At 63.6% G+C, this 17,437-nt stretch overlaps 1 protein-coding gene across 1 annotated transcript in view; it reads left to right on the forward strand.

The window, feature by feature from the left end:
• LOC139275637 (thrombospondin-3-like) overlaps positions 1–17,437 on the forward strand; it is a 62,680-nt gene that overhangs the window by 44,111 nt on the left and 1,132 nt on the right. The window contains exons 6-9 of the mRNA XM_070892808.1: positions 855–952; positions 2,115–2,213; positions 8,860–9,037; positions 9,771–9,890. Of these exons, the coding sequence (XP_070748909.1) occupies positions 855–952; positions 2,115–2,213; positions 8,860–9,037; positions 9,771–9,890 (495 nt within the window). The remainder of the gene's footprint in view (positions 1–854; positions 953–2,114; positions 2,214–8,859; positions 9,038–9,770; positions 9,891–17,437) is intronic.

The following is a 17,437-nucleotide window of genomic DNA, read 5'->3' on the forward strand; positions in this document are numbered from 1 at the left end:
CTCCAATCTTTCCTCATAGCTGAAATTCTCCAGTCCAGGCAACATTCTTGTAAATCTCCACTGCACCCTCTCCAGTGCAATCACATCTTTCCTGTAATGTGGTGACCAAAACTGCACTTGAAGGTAAATCAGTGTCAGAGCAGTGGGAGGCATTCAAGGAGGAGATCCTGAGGGTTCAGAGCAAGTATGTTCCCTTCAAAAAAAAGGTGGGGCTAACAAATCCAGAGCCCCAGGGATGTCAAGGGACATACAGGGTAAGATAAAGAAAAAAAGGGAAGTTTATGACAGATACCGAGAACTCAACACTGCAGAAACTTCAGAGGAGTATAAGAAGTGCAGGGGTGCAATAAAAAAGATATCAGGAAAGCAAAGAGCGAGCATGAAAGAATGTTGGCAAGTAAAATCACAGAAAACCCAAAGATGTTTTATAAATACAGTAAGAGCAAGAAACTAGAGAAAGAGTGGGGTCTATTAGAGACCATAAAGGTCTGTGTGTGTGGAGGTATGGTTCTCAAGGGCAATTAGGAATGGGCACTAAATGCCGGCTTTGCCACCGATTCCCACATTCTGAGAAAATGAATCTTTAATAAAAGATGTTTTGTGCGGGAACTAGCAAAGTTTCGTGCCGGCGGGACTGAGGACCATTGTCAGCAGAGTGAAGGGGCGTTACACTCTGCCTGCCTGGTGTTTGGGCTGGGACTGTTTCCTGATCACACGGGGAGCCTAAATGCAAAGTATTCTCTGTCTCGCACGAACATCGCTCACTTTAACGGCCATTCACATTCCCTCGATAAAAAGGATCTGCAGATAAGACGAAGGCATTGAACTATATTTGTAATGTGCTGTTGTTTCAGCCTCTGCCCCATCTCCTGGCCCTGCCGCTGATGTCCCAGGCCACAATGATTCTGCTGTCGGACAACTTGATACCAGCCGGTCAGCAACACCAGAGCAGGTAGGGTCGTCAGCATTCTCCAGCTCAGAACTCGCAACTGGCACTCACTGTACAAACGCGGGGGCATGTTACCCTCCTCTCCTCAAGTCGCTGGTCACCCAATTAACCATTCCTCAACCCTGAGCCTGGGCAGTGAGTGGCACAGCCCGCTATTCATTCATGGGGGTCATCGTACCTGAGCGCCATTCTGTCCTGACATTCACAGGAGCAATTCCTGGCAGGGCCGATGGATGGGGATCGGGAGCAAGGCCAATGGGTAAGGATCGGGATCAGGGCCAATGGGTGGGGATCGGGAGCAGAGCCAAAGGATGGGGATCGGGAGCAGGGCCAATGGGTGGGGATCGGGAGCAGAGCCAAAGGATGGGGATCAGGAGCAGAGCCAAAGGATGGGGATCGGGAGCAGGGCCAATGGGTGGGGATTGGGGATCGGGAGCAGGGCCAATGGATGGGGATCGGGAGCAGGGCCAATGGATGGGGATCGGGAGCAAGGCCAATGGGTGGGGATCGGGAGCAAGGCCAATGGATGGGGATCAGGAGCAGGAACAATGCTCTTTATTATCAGGGACCAGAGAACTACAGCTCTCTATGGTTCAGTCCCCCATTGACAGTGGCCAAATTCTACTCACCTATTGTAAATATTGAAGTGTCAATTGTGAAAATGGTGGGATTTACACAAACGTTTATAAATATCAGAGCTGTGCATCGACGATGCCGAGCAGGAAACACTCACTCCCCAGAGGCACCATGGCTCCCACCAGTACTCACAGCACAATACTGGTTGGAGAGCGAGATGCACTGCGGAGACGCCTGCACTGCCTGCCTGGTCCTCCTCTTCTGTCTGGCGAGCACCCACACCCTCTCTGCCTGCAAACTCTGAAAAGTGCTGACCACGAGTTCTCAGCCCTGTGGCTGCACTGCAGCGACTCCAGCCGCCGGTCATCGTTTTGCATGACTGCTTGTAACCAAAGGAAGAAAGACTTGTTTTTATATAGCGCCTTTCATGACCACCAGATATCTCAAGCACTTTACAGCCAATGAAGTACTTTTGAAGTGTTCTTCAAACTAACCATAGAGGGCGCCAGCAAGCTGCACAGCTTGTAATAAGCAGCAATTAGAACTTGGCACATCTAAACTAAAACTTTTCTCTCTTCTCTTTCCGTAGCCAGCTTTGCCTGGGGGGTTATTCTGTTCTATGATGACTAACGCCAGTCGGCTAGGTGACAAACTGTGCCATAAAACTGCTGGCGTATTACCAACTGAGGTGAGGCGAGGCCCATCGGCCATTAACAGTGATAAATGCAGAATTCAGAATAGTGCCCAGGGTTTGAGAGTACACTGTTAGGGTCCAGGGTTTGAGGGTACACTGTTAAGGCCCAGGGTTTGAGGGTACATTGTTAGTGCCCAGGGTTTGAGGGTACACTGCGATAGGGCCCAGGGTTTGAGGGTACACTGTGTTAGGGCCCAGGGTTTGAGGGTACACTGTTAGGGCCCAGGGTTTGAGGGTACACTGTTAGGGCCCAGGGTTTGAGGGTACACTGTGTTAGGGTCCAGGGTTTGAGGGTACACTTTTAGGGCCCAGGGTTTGAGGGTACATTGTTAGGGCCCAGGGTTTGAGGGTGCACTGTGTTAGGACCCAGGGTTTGACGGTACACTGTTAGTGCCCAGAGTTTGAGGGTACACTGTCAGGGCCCAGGGTTAGAGGGTACACTGCGTTAGCGCCCAAGGTTTTAGGGTACACTGTGTTAGGGCCCAGGGTTTGAGGGTACACATGTTAGGCCAAGGTTTGAGGGTACACTGCGTTAGGGCCCAGAGTTTGAGGGTAGACATGTTAGGGGCCAGGGTTTGAGGGTACACTGCGTTAGGGCCAAGGGTTTGAGGGTACACTGTGTTAGGGCCCAGGGTTTGAGGGTACACTGTGTTAGGGCCCAGGGTTTGAGGGTACACTGTGTTAGGGCCCAGGGTTTGAGGGTACACTGTTAGGGCCCAGGGTTTGAGGGTACACTGTGTTAGGTCCCAGGGTTTGAGGGTACACTGTTAGGGCTCAGGGTTTGAGGGTATACTTTTAGGGCTCAGGGTTTGAGGGTACACTGTGTTAGGGCCCAGGGTTTGAGGGTAGACTGTTAGGGCCCAAGGTTTGAGGGTACACTGTGTTAGGGCATAGGGTTTGAGGGTACACTGCGTTAGGGCTCAGGGTTTGAGGGTACACAGTTAGGGCCCAGGTTTTGAGGGTACACTGCGTTAGGGCCCAGGGCTTGAGGGTACACTGTTAGAGCTCAGGGCTTGAGGGTACACTGTGTTAGGGCCCAGGATTTGAGGGTACACTGTTAGGGCTCAGGGTTTGAGGGTACACTGTGTTAGGGCCCAGGGTTTGAGGGTAGACTGTTAATGCCCAAAGTTTGAGGGTACACTGTGTTAGGGCCCAGGGTTTGAGGGTACACTGCGTTAGGGCTCAGGGTTTGAGGGTACACTGTTAGGGCCCAGGGTTTGAGGTTACACTGTTAGGGCTCAGGGTTTGTGGGTACACTGTGTTAGGGCCCAGGGTTTGAGGGTACACTGTTAGGGCCCAGGGCTTGAGGGTACACTGTTAGAGCTCAGGGCTTGAGGGTACACTGTGTTAGGGCCCAGGATTTGAGGGTACACTGTTAGGGCTCAGGGTTTGAGGGTACACTGTGTTAGGGCCCAGGGTTTGAGGGTAGACTGTTAATGCCCAAAGTTTGAGGGTACACTGTGTTAGGGCCCAGGGTTTGAGGGTACACTGCGTTAGGGCTCAGGGTTTGAGGGTACACTGTTAGGGCCCAGGGTTTGAGGTTACACTGTTAGGGCTCAGGGTTTGAGGGTACACTGTGTTAGGGCCCAGGGTTTGAGGGTACACTGTTAGGGCTCAGGTTTTGAGGGTACACTGTTAGAGCTCAGGGTTTGAGGGTACACTGTGTTAGGGCCCAGGGTTTGAGGGTACACTGTTAGGGCTCAGGGTTTGAGGGTACACTGTGTTAGGGCCCAGGGTTTGAGGGTACACTGTTAGGGCTCAGGTTTTGAGGGTACACTGTTAGAGCTCAGGGTTTGAGGGTACACTGTGTTAGGGCCCAGGGTTTGAGGGTACACTGTTAGGGCTCAGGGTTTGAGGGTACACTGTGTTAGGGCCCAGGGTTTGAGGGTACACTGTTAGGGCTCAGGGTTTGAGGGTACACTTTTAGGGCTCAGGGTTTGAGGGTGCACTTTTAGGGCCCAGGGTTTGAGAGTACACTGTTAGGGCCCAGGGTTACAGGGTACACTGTTAGGGCCCAGGGTTTGAGGGTAGACTGTTGGGGCCCAAAGTTTGAGGGTAGTTAGGGCCCAGGGTTTGAGGGTACACTGCGTTAGGGCTCAGGGTTTGAGGGTACACTGCGTGAGGGCTCAGGTTTTGAGGTTACACTGTTAGGACCCAGGGCTTGAGGGTACACTGTTAGAGCTCAGGGTTTGAGGGTACACTGCGTTAGGGCCCAGGGTTTGAGGGTACACTGTTAGAGCCCAGGGTTTGGGTATACTGTTAGAGCTCAGGGTTTGAGGGTACACTGCGTTAGGCCCAGGGTGTGAGGGTACACTGTTAGTGCCCAGAGTTTGAGGGTACACTGTCAGGGCCCAGGGTTTGAGGGTACACTGTGTTAGGGCCCAGGGTTTGAGGGTACACTGCGTTAGGGCCCAGGGTTTGAGGGTACACATGTTAGGGGCCAGGGTTTGAGGGTACACTGCGTTAGGGCCAAGGGTTTGAGGGTACACTGTTAGGGCCCAAGGTTTGAGGGTACACTGTGTTAGGGCCCAGGGTTTGTGGGTACACTGTGTTAGGGCCCAGGGTTTGAGGGTACACTGTGTTAGGGCCCAGAGTTTGAGGGTACACTGTTAGGGCCCAGGTTTTGAGGGTACACTTTTAGGACTCAGGGTTTGAGGGTACACTGTGTTAGGGCCCAGGGTTTGAGGGTACACTGTTCGGGCTCAGGGTTTGAGGGTACACTTTTAGGGCTCAGGGTTTGAGGGTACACTTTTAGGGCCCAGGGTTTGAGGGTACACTGTGTTAGGGCCCAGGGTTTGAGGGTACACTGTGTTAGGGCCCAGGGTTTGAGGGTACACTGTGTTAGGGCTCAGGGTTTGAGGGTACACTGTTTGGGCCCAGGATTTGAGGGTACACTGTGTTAGGGCCCAGGGCTTGAGGGTACACTGTTGGGGCCCAGGGTTTGAGGGTACACTGCGTTAGGGCTCAGGGTTTGGGGTTACACTGTTAGGGCCCAGGGTTTGAGGGTACACTGTTCGAGCTCAGGGTTTGAGGTTACACTGTGTTAGGGCCCAGGGTTTGAGGGTACACTGTTCGAGCTCAGGGTTTGAGGTTACACTGTGTTAGGGCCCAGGGTTTGAGGGTACACTGTTAGAGTTCAGGGTTTGAGGGTACACTGCGTAAGGGCCCAGGGTTTGAGGGTACACTGCGTTAGGGCCCAGGATTTGAGGGTACACTGCGTTAGGGCCCACGGTTTGAGGGTACACTGTTAGAGCTCAGAGTTTGAGGGTACACTGCGTTAGGGCCCAGGGTTTGAGGGTACACTGCGTTAGGGCCCAGGGTTTGAGGGTACGCTGTTGGGGCCCAACGTTTGAGGGTACACTGTTAGAGTTCAGGGTTTGAGGGTACACTGCGTAAGGGCCCAGGGTTTGAGGGTACACTGCGTTAGGGCTCAGGGTTTGAGGGTACACTGCGTGAGGGCTCAGGTTTTGAGGTTACACTGTTAGGACCCAGGGCTTGAGGGTACACTGTTAGAGCTCAGGGTTTGAGGGTACACTGCGTTAGGGCCCAGGGTTTGAGGGTACACTGTTAGAGCCCAGGGTTTGGGTATACTGTTAGAGCTCAGGGTTTGAGGGTACACTGCGTTAGGGCCCAGGGTGTGAGGGTACACTGTTAGTGCCCAGAGTTTGAGGGTACACTGTCAGGGCCCAGGGTTTGAGGGTACACTGTGTTAGGGCCCAGGGTTTGAGGGTACACTGCGTTAGGGCCCAGGGTTTGAGGGTACACATGTTAGGGGCCAGGGTTTGAGGGTACACTGCGTTAGGGCCAAGGGTTTGAGGGTACACTGTTAGGGCCCAAGGTTTGAGGGTACACTGTGTTAGGGCCCAGGGTTTGTGGGTACACTGTGTTAGGGCCCAGGGTTTGAGGGTACACTGTGTTAGGGCCCAGAGTTTGAGGGTACACTGTTAGGGCCCAGGTTTTGAGGGTACACTTTTAGGACTCAGGGTTTGAGGGTACACTGTGTTAGGGCCCAGGGTTTGAGGGTACACTGTTCGGGCTCAGGGTTTGAGGGTACACTTTTAGGGCTCAGGGTTTGAGGGTACACTTTTAGGGCCCAGGGTTTGAGGGTACACTGTGTTAGGGCCCAGGGTTTGAGGGTACACTGTGTTAGGGCCCAGGGTTTGAGGGTACACTGTGTTAGGGCTCAGGGTTTGAGGGTACACTGTTTGGGCCCAGGATTTGAGGGTACACTGTGTTAGGGCCCAGGGCTTGAGGGTACACTGTTGGGGCCCAGGGTTTGAGGGTACACTGCGTTAGGGCTCAGGGTTTGGGGTTACACTGTTAGGGCCCAGGGTTTGAGGGTACACTGTTCGAGCTCAGGGTTTGAGGTTACACTGTGTTAGGGCCCAGGGTTTGAGGGTACACTGTTCGAGCTCAGGGTTTGAGGTTACACTGTGTTAGGGCCCAGGGTTTGAGGGTACACTGTTAGAGTTCAGGGTTTGAGGGTACACTGCGTAAGGGCCCAGGGTTTGAGGGTACACTGCGTTAGGGCCCAGGATTTGAGGGTACACTGCGTTAGCGCCCACGGTTTGAGGGTACACTGTTAGAGCTCAGAGTTTGAGGGTACACTGCGTTAGGGCCCAGGGTTTGAGGGTACACTGCGTTAGGGCCCAGGGTTTGAGGGTACACTGTTGGGGCCCAACGTTTGAGGGTACACTGTTAGAGCTCAGGGTTTGAGGGTACACTGCGTTAGGGCCCAGGGTTTGAGGGTACACTGCGTTAGGGCCCAGGGTTTGAGGGTACACTGTTAGAGCTCAGGGTTTGTGGGTACACTGTGTTAGGGCCCAGGGTTTGAGGGTACACTGTTAGAGTTCAGGGTTTGAGGGTACACTGTTAGAGCTCAGGGTTTGAGGGTACACTGCGTAAGGGCCCAGGGTTTGAGGGTACACTGCGTTAGGGCCCAGGATTTGAGGGTACACTGTTAGAGCCCAAGGTTTGCGGGTACTCTGCGTTAGGGCCCAGGGTTTGAGGGTACACTGTTAGAGCTCAGGGTTTGAGGGTACACTGCGTTAGGGCCCAGGGTTTGAGGGTACACTGTTAGACCTCAGGGTTTGAGGGTACACTGCGTTAGGGCCCAGGGTTTGAGGGTACACTGCGTTAGGGCCCAGGGTTTGAGGGTTCACTGTTGGAGCTCAGGGTTTGAGGGTACACTGTGTTAGGGCCCAGGGTTTGAGGGTACACTGTTCGAGCTCAGGATTTGAGGGTACACTGCCTTAGGGCCCAGGGTTTGAGAGTACACTGTTAGAGCTCGGGGTTTGAGGGTACACTGCGTTAGGGCCCAGGGTTTGAGGGTACACTGCGTTAGGGCCCAGGGTTTGAGGGTTCACTGTTGGAGCTCAGGGTTTGAGGGTACACTGTGTTAGGGCCCAGGGTTTGAGGGTACACTGTTCGAGCTCAGGATTTGAGGGTACACTGCCTTAGGGCCCAGGGTTTGAGAGTACACTGTTAGAGCTCGGGGTTTGAGGGTACACTGCGTTAGGGCCCAGGGTTTGAGGGTACACTGTTAGAGCCCAGGGTTTGAGGGTACACTGTTAGAGCTCAGGGTTTGAGGGTACACTGCGTTAGGGCCCAGGGTTTGAGGGTACACTGTTAGAGCTCAGGGTTTGAGGGTACACTGCGTTAGGGCCCAGGGTTTGAGGGTACACTGTTAGGGCCCAGGGTTTGAGGGTACACTGTTGGGGCCCAGGGTTTGAGCGCTGGGAATCTGGAGATCTTGAGTTCATAGATACAGCACAGAAAGAGGCCATTCGGCCCATCGTGCCTGTGTCGGCTCTGTGGTCGAGTGAATAAATCAGACCCCCTGCCCCTGGTCTTTCCCCACAGCCCAGTAATTTTCCCCTTCTAGTATTTATCCAATTCCCTTTTGAATGACACTCTTGAATCTGCTCCCACTGCCCTAACTAAACCCCTAATTTATCTGCTCTATCCTCCTGTTTCTGTACTCACTAGTTCGTGGCACCGGGAGTAATACGGAGATTACTACCTTGGAGGTCCTGCTTTTTAATCTCTCTCCTAGCTCTCTAAACTCTGCCTGCAGGACCTCATCCTCTTTCTACCTATGTCATTGGTCCTGATATACACCATGACCACTGGCTGTTCACCCTCTCCCCCCAGAATGCCCTGAAGCCACTCAGTGGCAATCCTTGACCCTGGCAACAGGGAGGCAACATACCATCCTGGAGTCACGTCTGCGGCCACAGAAACGCCTATCTGCTCCCCTGACTATCAAATCCCCCACCACTATTGCTCTTCCATTCTTTTTACTCCATGGGGCCGTGGAGCTTGAGTTGCTGTAACTGGCAACACTTTCTGCACATGTGGTCATCCAGGCTACGCAAAGCGTCCAGGACTTCCCACAGAAGTGTTGTGACTGTTACAATGTAGGCAACGCGGTAGCCAATTGACGTGGAGCAATATCCCACGAACAGATAATCTGTTTTAGTGATGTTGGTCGAGGGATAAATATTGGCCCAGGACTGGGGATAACTCCCCTGCTCTTCTTAGAAATAGCAGCATGGGATCTTTTGCATTCACCCGAGAGGGCAGACGGGGCCTGGGTTAACGTCTCAACCCAAAGAGTAAGGTTGTTTTTGTTCCGCAGGATGTCATTTTATTGATGGCACAGCTGCTGACGGATGATTCGCCGTTGAAGAATATGGGTCTGAAGGAGCGGCTGCAGTCAGCCTCTGAGATCCTGCAGGCTGTGGAAAGAGCGGCCATTGCCGTCGCCCTGAACTCCGCTGGTCAAAGACTGACGGACATCACCAGCAAGGAAATGGGTAAACGCACATCGAGGCGATTCACAGAGCACCAGAGAAAATACCGCAATAATCAGGACTGAGACAAGCTCAGTTTTATCAACTTATACAATATACGCTGCCTGAAAGGGCGGAGGAAGCAGGTTCTGCAGTAACTTTCATAAGGGAATTGGAAAGTAAAAACATTGCAGGGCTGTGGGGAAAGAGATAGGAGTGGGAAAGAGATAGGAGTGGGACCGATTGACAGAGCCAGCACAGGCACGAAGGGCCGAATGGCGCCTCCTGTGCTGTACCATTCTATGAATAGCAGTAGCAAACATCTAATTCTGGGAGCCCTGCGTTTGATGGTGCCTCTCCTGTCAGTGCGACGGTACGCAGTGTCGGAATCCGAGTTGGACAATTTTGCATCAATTCCAACAAGAGGGAAGGAAGGAAAAGACGGTGACTAGAGTTGAATCGGAGATAGGAACAAGGCCGGAGAAATAAGGACAGAAAGTTCTGGAAACGCACAGCAACTCCAGCAGCACACGGAGAGGGAAAATTCCTTCGTCTGTCTTTCAGGAATCTTTACTTTCTTCATTCCAGGCCACGGGAGGGCCCTGCATCAAATGCGCTTGATACCAGAGACACATAAAGCAGGTGGCAATGAAAGGTGTAATGGGGAAGTGGAAGGGCCGGTGTTCAGGATGGGTGCCTGAGCCCAAGGGCCGTTATTTCACCAGACTCAGCGTGTGATCTTTTGTTTCACTCCCAGATCTGCAGTTGCGAGTTATTCCTGTGAACAGCAGCCCCGCAGGTGATAGAGTGAGACTGCAGGCCAAGGGCGAGGCCATGGAACTTTCTTGGAGAACGGTCTCAGGCTCCAAAATGACGGGTAAAGTTAGTTACCCTTTCCAGTACTTTCTCCCACCCCTCCTCTCCAGAAGCCGCTGGTTCCATATTTGGGTTGGGTTTCCTGGGTTCCAGCAGCCCTGTGTACCCAGGGTGAGTGCGGGTGTGCTATTCCACTGTGGCCGGCGAATCGCAGCCGAGCTTCAGCACATACTCACACTGGTCAGCAGGGGGTGCTGGATAGCCGCGAACAGCCTGGCTGCTGTTCCCCTCCTGAGTCCAAGGACAGCGATGGTCAGGATCCACTGCGACAATACTTGTTTATGGCTCGTGTTCATCTTTCATCACCAGCCCAATTCAGACAGGTGTCATCATCTTAGGGGTGAAATTTCCCCCTTTCGTAGCCCTGTTAGCATGTCCGCAAGGCAGTTTTCGTCCGGGGTGGGGTGGGTGGAGGGGGCACGACCGATTCATTGCCCTGCCCCGATCCCTCACCGCCCCGAACCCTCGCCGCCCCGACCTCTCACCGCCCCGACGCCCCGACCTCTCACCGCCCCGACCCATCACCGCCCCGAACCCTCAACGCCCGCCCCGACCTCTCACCGCCCCAACTCTCACCACCCCAACCCCTCACCGCCCCGACCCCTCGCCGCCCTGCCCCGACCCCTCGCCACCCTGACCTCTCACTGCCCCGACCCCTCGCCGCCCCGACCCCTCGCCGTCCCGACCCCTCGCCGCCCCGACCCCTCGCCGCCCCGATCCCGACACCTCGCCGCCCCGACCCCGACCCCTCGCTGCCCCGACCCCTCGCCGCCCCGACCCCTCACCGCCCCGACCTCTCGCCGCCATGATCCCTCGACGCCCAGACCTGTCACCGCCCCGAACCCTCACCGCCCGCCCCGACTTCTCACCGCCCCGACCCCGCCCCTCGCCGCCCCGACCCCTCGCCGCCCCGACCCGTCACCGCCCCGAACCCTCACCGCCCGCCCCGACACCTCATCGCCACGACCCCTCACCGCCCCGACCTCTCGCCACCCCGACCCCGCCCCTCGCCGCCCCGACCCCGACCCCTCACCGCCCCGACCTCTCGCCGCCATGACCCCTCGACGCCCAGACCCGTCACCGCCCCGAACCCTCACCGCCCGCCCCGAACCCTCACCGCCCGCCCCGATCTCTCACCGCCCCGACCCCTCATCGCCCCGACACCTCACTGCCCCGACCTCTCACCGCCCCGACCTCTCACCGCCCCGACGCCTCACCGCCCCGACCCCTCACCGCCCCGACCCCTCATCGCCCCGACACCTCACTGCCCCGACCTCTCGCCGACCCAATCTCTCACCGCCCCGACCTCTCACCGCCCCGACCTCTCGCCGACCCAATCTCTCACCGCCCCGACCTCTCACCGCCCCGATGCCTCACCGCCCCGACCCCTCACCGCCCCGACCTCTCACCGCCCGCACCGACATCTCACCGCCCTGACCTCTCACCGGCCACACCGACCTCTCACCGCCCCGACCTCTCGCCGCCCCGACCCCTCGCCGCCCCGACCCCTCGCCGCCCCGACCTCTCGCCGCCCCGACCCCTCGCCGCCCCGACCCCTCGCCCTGCCCCGACCCCTCACCACCCCGACCTCTCACCGCCCCGACCTCTCGCCGCCCCGACCCCTCGCCGCCCCGACCCCTCGCCCTGCCCCGACCCCTCACCACCCCGATCTCTCACCGCCCCGACCCCTCGCGGCCCCGACTCCTCGACGTCCCGACCCCTCGCCGCCCTGACCCGTCACCGCCCCGAACCCTCACCGCCCGCCCCGACCTCTCATCGCCACGACCCCTCACCGCCCCGACCTCTCGCCACCACGACCCCGACCCCTCGCCGCCACGACCCCTCGCCGCCACGACCCCTCGCCGCCACGACCCCTCGCCGCCACGACCCCTCGCCGCCACGACCCCTCGCCGCCACGACCCCTCGCCGCCACGACCCCTCGCCGCCACGACCCCTCGCCGCCACGACCCCTCGCCCTCGCCGCCACGACCCCTCGCCCTCGCCGCCACGACCCCGACCCCTCGCCGCCACGACCCCGACCCCTCGCCGCCACGACCCCGACCCCTCGCCGCCACGACCCCGACCCCTCGCCGCCCCGACCCCGCCCCCCGCCGCCCCGACCCCGACCCCTCACCGCCCTGACCTCTCGCTGCCATGACCCCTCGACGCCCAGACCTCTCACCGCCCCGACCTCTCACCGCCCCGACCCCTCTCCGCCCCGACCCCACTCCGCCCCGACCCTCTCCGCCCCGACCCCTCTCCGCCCCGACCCCTCTCCGCCCCGACCCCTCTCCGCCCCGACCCCTCTCCGCCCCGACCCCTCGCCGCCCCGACCCGACCCCTCGCCGCCCGACCCCTCGCCGCCCCGACCCCTCGCCGCCCCGACCCCTCGCCGCCACGCCCCCTCGCCGCCCCGACCCCTCGCTGCCCGCCCCGACCTCTCATCGCCACGACCCCTCACCGCCCCGACCTCTCGCCGCCACGATCCCGACCCCTCGCCGCCCCGACCCCTCGCCGCCCCGACCCCGCTCCTCGCCGCCCCGACCCCGACCCCTTACCGCCCCGACCTCTCGCCGCCCGGACCCCTCGCCGCCCGGACCCCTCGCCGCCCCGACCCCTCGCCGCCCCGACCCCTCGCCGCCCCGAACCCTCGCCGCCCCGAACCCTCACCGCCCGCCCCGACCTCTCATCGCCACGACCCCTCACCGCCCCGACCTCTCGCCGCCACGACCCCGACCCCTCGCCGCCACGACCCCGACCCCTCACCGCCCCGACCTCTCGCCGCCATGACCCCTCGACGCCCAGACCCGTCACCGCCCCGAACCCTCATCGCCTGCCCCGACCTCTCACCGCCCCGACCCCTCGCCCTGCCCCGACCCCTCTCCGCCCCGACCCCTCTCCGCCCCGACCCCTCTCCGCCCCGACCCCTCTCCGCCCCGACCCCTCGCCGCCCCGCCCCGACCCCTCGCCGCCCTGACCCCGACCCCTCACCGCCCCGACCTCTCACCGCCCCGACCCCTCGACGCCCGACCCCTCACCGCCCCGACCCCTCACCGCCCCGACCCCTCGCCGCCCCGACCCCGACCCCTCACTGCCCCGACCTCTCACCGCCTGCACCGACATCTCACCGCCCTGACCTCTCACCGGCCACACCGACCTCTCACCGGCCACACCGACCTCTCACCGCCCCGACCTCTCGCCGCCCCGACCCCTCGCCGCCCCGACCCCTCGCCCTGCCCCGACCTCTCACCACCCCGACCTCTCACCGCCCCGACCTCTCACCGCCCCGACCCCTCGCCGCCCCGACCCCTCGCCGCCCCGACCCCTCGCCGCCCCGACCCCTCGCCGCCCCGACCCCTCGCCGCCCCGACCCGTCACCGCCCCGAACCCTAACCGCCCGCCCCGACCTCTCATCGCCACGACCCCTCACCGCCCCGACCCCTCGCCGCCACGACCCCTCGCCGCCACGACCCCTCGCCGCCACGACCCCTCGCCGCCACGACCCCGACCCCTCGCTGCCACGACCCTGACCCCTCGCCGCCACGACCCTGACCCCTCGCCGCCACGACCCTGACCCCTCGCCGCCACGACCCTGACCCCTCGCCGCCACGACCCTGACCCCTCGCCGCCACGACCCTGACCCCTCGCCGCCACGACCCTGACCCCTCGCCGCCCCGACCCCGCCCCCCGCCGCCCCGACCCCGACCCCTCACCGCCCTGACCTCTCGCTGCCATGACCCCTCGACGCTCAGACCCGTCACCGCCCCGACCTCTCACCGCCCCGACCCCTCTCCGCCCCGACCCCTTTCCGCCCCGACCCCTTCCGCCCCGACCCCCTCCGCCCCGACCCCTCTCCGCCCCGACCCCTCTCCGCCCCGACCCCTCTCCGCCCCGACCCCTCTCCGCCCCGACCCCTCGCCGCCCCGACCCCTCGCCGCCCGCCCCGACCTCTCATCGCCACGACCCCTCACCGCCCCGACCTCTCACCGCCACGACCCCGACCCGTCACCGCCCCGAACCCTCACCGCCCGCACCGACATCTCACCGCCCTGACCTCTCACCGACCACACCAACCTCTCACCGCCCCGACCCCTCGCCGCCCCGACCCCTCGCCGCCCCGATCCCTCGCCGCACCGACCCCTCGCCGCCCCGACCCCGACCCCTCACCGCCCCGACCTCTCACCGCCCCGACCCCTCGACGCCCCGACCCCTCGCCGCCCCGACCCCTCCGCCCCGACCCCTCGCCGCCCCGACCCCTCGCCGCCCCAACCCCTCGCCGCCCCGACCCGTCACCGCCCCGAACCCTCACCGCCCCCCCCCGACCTCTCATCGCCACGACCTCTCACCGCCCCGACCTCTCACCGCCCCGACCCCTCGAAGCCCCGACCCCTCGCCGCCCCGACCCTCGCCGCCCCGACCCTTCGCCGCCCCGACCCCTCGCCACCCCGACCTCTCGCCGCCATGACCCCTCGACGCCCAGACCCGTCACCGCCCCGAACCCTCACCGCCCGCCCCGACCCCTCACCGCCCCGACCCCTCACCGCCACGACCTCTCACCGCCCCGACCTCTCACCGCCCCGACCTCTCACCGCCCCGACCCCTCGCCGCCCCGACCCCTCGCCGCCCCGACCCCGACCCCTCACCGCCCCGACCTCTCACCGCCCCGACCACTCGACGCCCCGACCCCTCGCCGCCCCGACCCCTCCGCCCCGACCCCTCGCCGCCCCGACCCCTCGCCGCCCCAACCCCTCGCCGCCCCGACCCGTCACCGCCCCGAACCCTCACCGCCCCCCCCCGACCTCTCATCGCCACGACCTCTCACCGCCCCGACCTCTCACCGCCCCGACCCCTCGAAGCCCCGACCCCTCGCCGCCCCGACCCTTCGCCGCCCCGACCCCTCGCCACCCCGACCTCTCGCCGCCATGACCCCTCGACGCCCAGACCCGTCACCGCCCCGAACCCTCACCGCCCGCCCCGACCCCTCACCGCCCCGACCCCTCACCGCCCCGACCTCTCACCGCCCCGACCTCTCACCGCCCCGACCTCTCACCGCCCCGACCTCTCACCGCCCCGACCTCTCACCGCCCCGACCTCTCACCGCCCCGACGCCTCACCGCCCCGACCCCTCACCGCCCCGACCTCTCACCGCCCACACCGACATCTCACCGCCCTGACCTCTCACCGGCCACACCGACCTCTCACCGCCCCGACCCCTCACCGCCCCGACCTCTCACCGCCCCGACCCCTCGACGCCCGACCCCTCACCGCCCCGACCCCTCACCGCCCTGACCCCTCGCCGCCCCGACCCCGACCCCTCACTGCCCCGACCTCTCACCGCCTGCACCGACATCTCACCGCCCTGACCTCTCACCGGCCACACCGACCTCTCACCGCCCTGACCTCCCGCCGCCCCGACCCCTCGCCGCCCCGACCCCTCGCCCTGCCCCGACCTCTCACCACCCCGACCCCTCACCGCCCCGACCTCTCACCGCCCCGACCCCTCGCCGCCCCGACCCCTCGCCGCCCCTACCCGTCACCGCCCCGAATCCTAACCGCCCGCCCCGACCTCTCATCGCCACGACCCCTCACCGCCCCGACCTCTCGCCGCCACGACCCCTCGCCGCCACGACCCCGACCCCTCGCCGCCACGACCCTGACCGCTCGCCGCCACGACCCTGACCCCTCGCCGCCACGACCCTGACCCCTCGCCGCCACGACCCTGACCCCTCGCCGCCACGACCCCGACCCCTCACCGCCCCGACCTCTCGCCGCCATGACCCCTCGACGCCCAGACCCGTCACCGCCCCGAACCCTCATCGCCTGCCCCGACCTCTCACCGCCCCGACCCCTCGCCCTGCCCCGACCCCTCTCCGCCCCGACCCCTCTCCGCCCCGACCCCTCTCCGCCCCGACCCCTCGCCGCCCCGACCCCTCGCCGCCCCGCCCCGACCCCTCGCCGCCCTGACCCCGACCCCTCACCGCCCCGACCTCTCACCGCCCCGACCCCTCGACGCCCGACCCCTCACCGCCCCGACCCCTCACCGCCCTGACCCCTCGCCGCCCCGACCCCGACCCCTCACTGCCCCGACCTCTCACCGCCTGCACCGACATCTCACCGCCCTGACCTCTCACCGGCCACACCGACCTCTCACCGCCCCGACCTCTCGCCGCCCCGACCCCTCGCCGCCCCGACCCCTCGCCCTGCCCCGACCTCTCACCACCCCGACCTCTCACCGCCCCGACCTCTCACCGCCCCGACCCCTCGCCGCCCCGACCCCTCGCCGCCCCGACCCCTCGCCGCCCCGACCCCTCGCCGCCCCGACCCGTCACCGCCCCGAACCCTAACCGCCCGCCCCGACCTCTCATCGCCACGACCCCTCACCGCCCCGACCCCTCGCCGCCACGACCCCTCGCCGCCACGACCCCTCGCCGCCACGACCCCTCGCCGCCCCGACCCCTCGCCGCCCCGCCCCGACCCCTCGCCGCCCTGACCCCGACCCCTCACCGCCCCGACCCCTCGCCGCCCCGACCCCTCGCCGCCCCGACCCCTCGCCGCCCCGACCCCTCGCCGCCCCGACCCGTCACCGCCCCGAACCCTAACCGCCCGCCCCGACCTCTCATCGCCACGACCCCTCACCGCCCCGACCCCTCGCCGCCACGACCCCTCGCCGCCACGACCCCTCGCCGCCACGACCCCTCGCCGCCACGACCCCTCGCCGCCACGACCCCGACCCCTCGCTGCCACGACCCCGACCCCTCGCCGCCACGACCCTGACCCCTCGCCGCCACGACCCTGACCCCTCGCCGCCACGACCCTGACCCCTCGCCGCCCCGACCCCGCCCCCCGCCGCCCCGACCCCGACCCCTCACCGCCCTGACCTCTCGCCGCCATGACCCCTCGACGCTCAGACCCGTCACCGCCCCGACCTCTCACCGCCCCGACCCCTCTCCGCCCCGACCCCTTTCCACCCCGACCCCACTCCGCCCCGACCCCTTCCGCCCCGACCCCCTCCGCCCCGACCCCTCTCCGCCCCGACCCCTCTCCGCCCCGACCCCTCTCCGCCCCGACCCCTCTCCGCCCCGACCCCTCGCCGCCCCGACCCCTCGCCGCCCGCCCCGACCTCTCATCGCCACGACCCCTCACCGCCCCGACCTCTCACCGCCACGACCCCGACCCGTCACCGCCCCGAACCCTCACCGCCCGCACCGACATCTCACCGCCCTGACCTCTCACCGACCACACCAACCTCTCACCGCCCCGACCCCTCGCCGCCCCGACCCCTCGCCGCCCCGACCCCTCGCCGCACCGACCCCTCGCCGCCCCGACCCCGACCCCTCACCGCCCCGACCTCTCACCGCCCCGACCCCTCGACGCCCCGACCCCTCGCCGCCCCGACCCCTCCGCCCCGACCCCTCGCCGCCCCGACCCCTCGCCGCCCCAACCCCTCGCCGCCCCGACCCGTCACCGCCCCGAACCCTCACCGCCCCCCCCCGACCTCTCATCGCCACGACCTCTCACCGCCCCGACCTCTCACCGCCCCGACCCCTC

Source organism: Pristiophorus japonicus, chromosome 11 (assembly GCF_044704955.1).
Source record: "Pristiophorus japonicus isolate sPriJap1 chromosome 11, sPriJap1.hap1, whole genome shotgun sequence".
Taxonomy (NCBI): Eukaryota; Metazoa; Chordata; class Chondrichthyes; family Pristiophoridae; genus Pristiophorus; species Pristiophorus japonicus.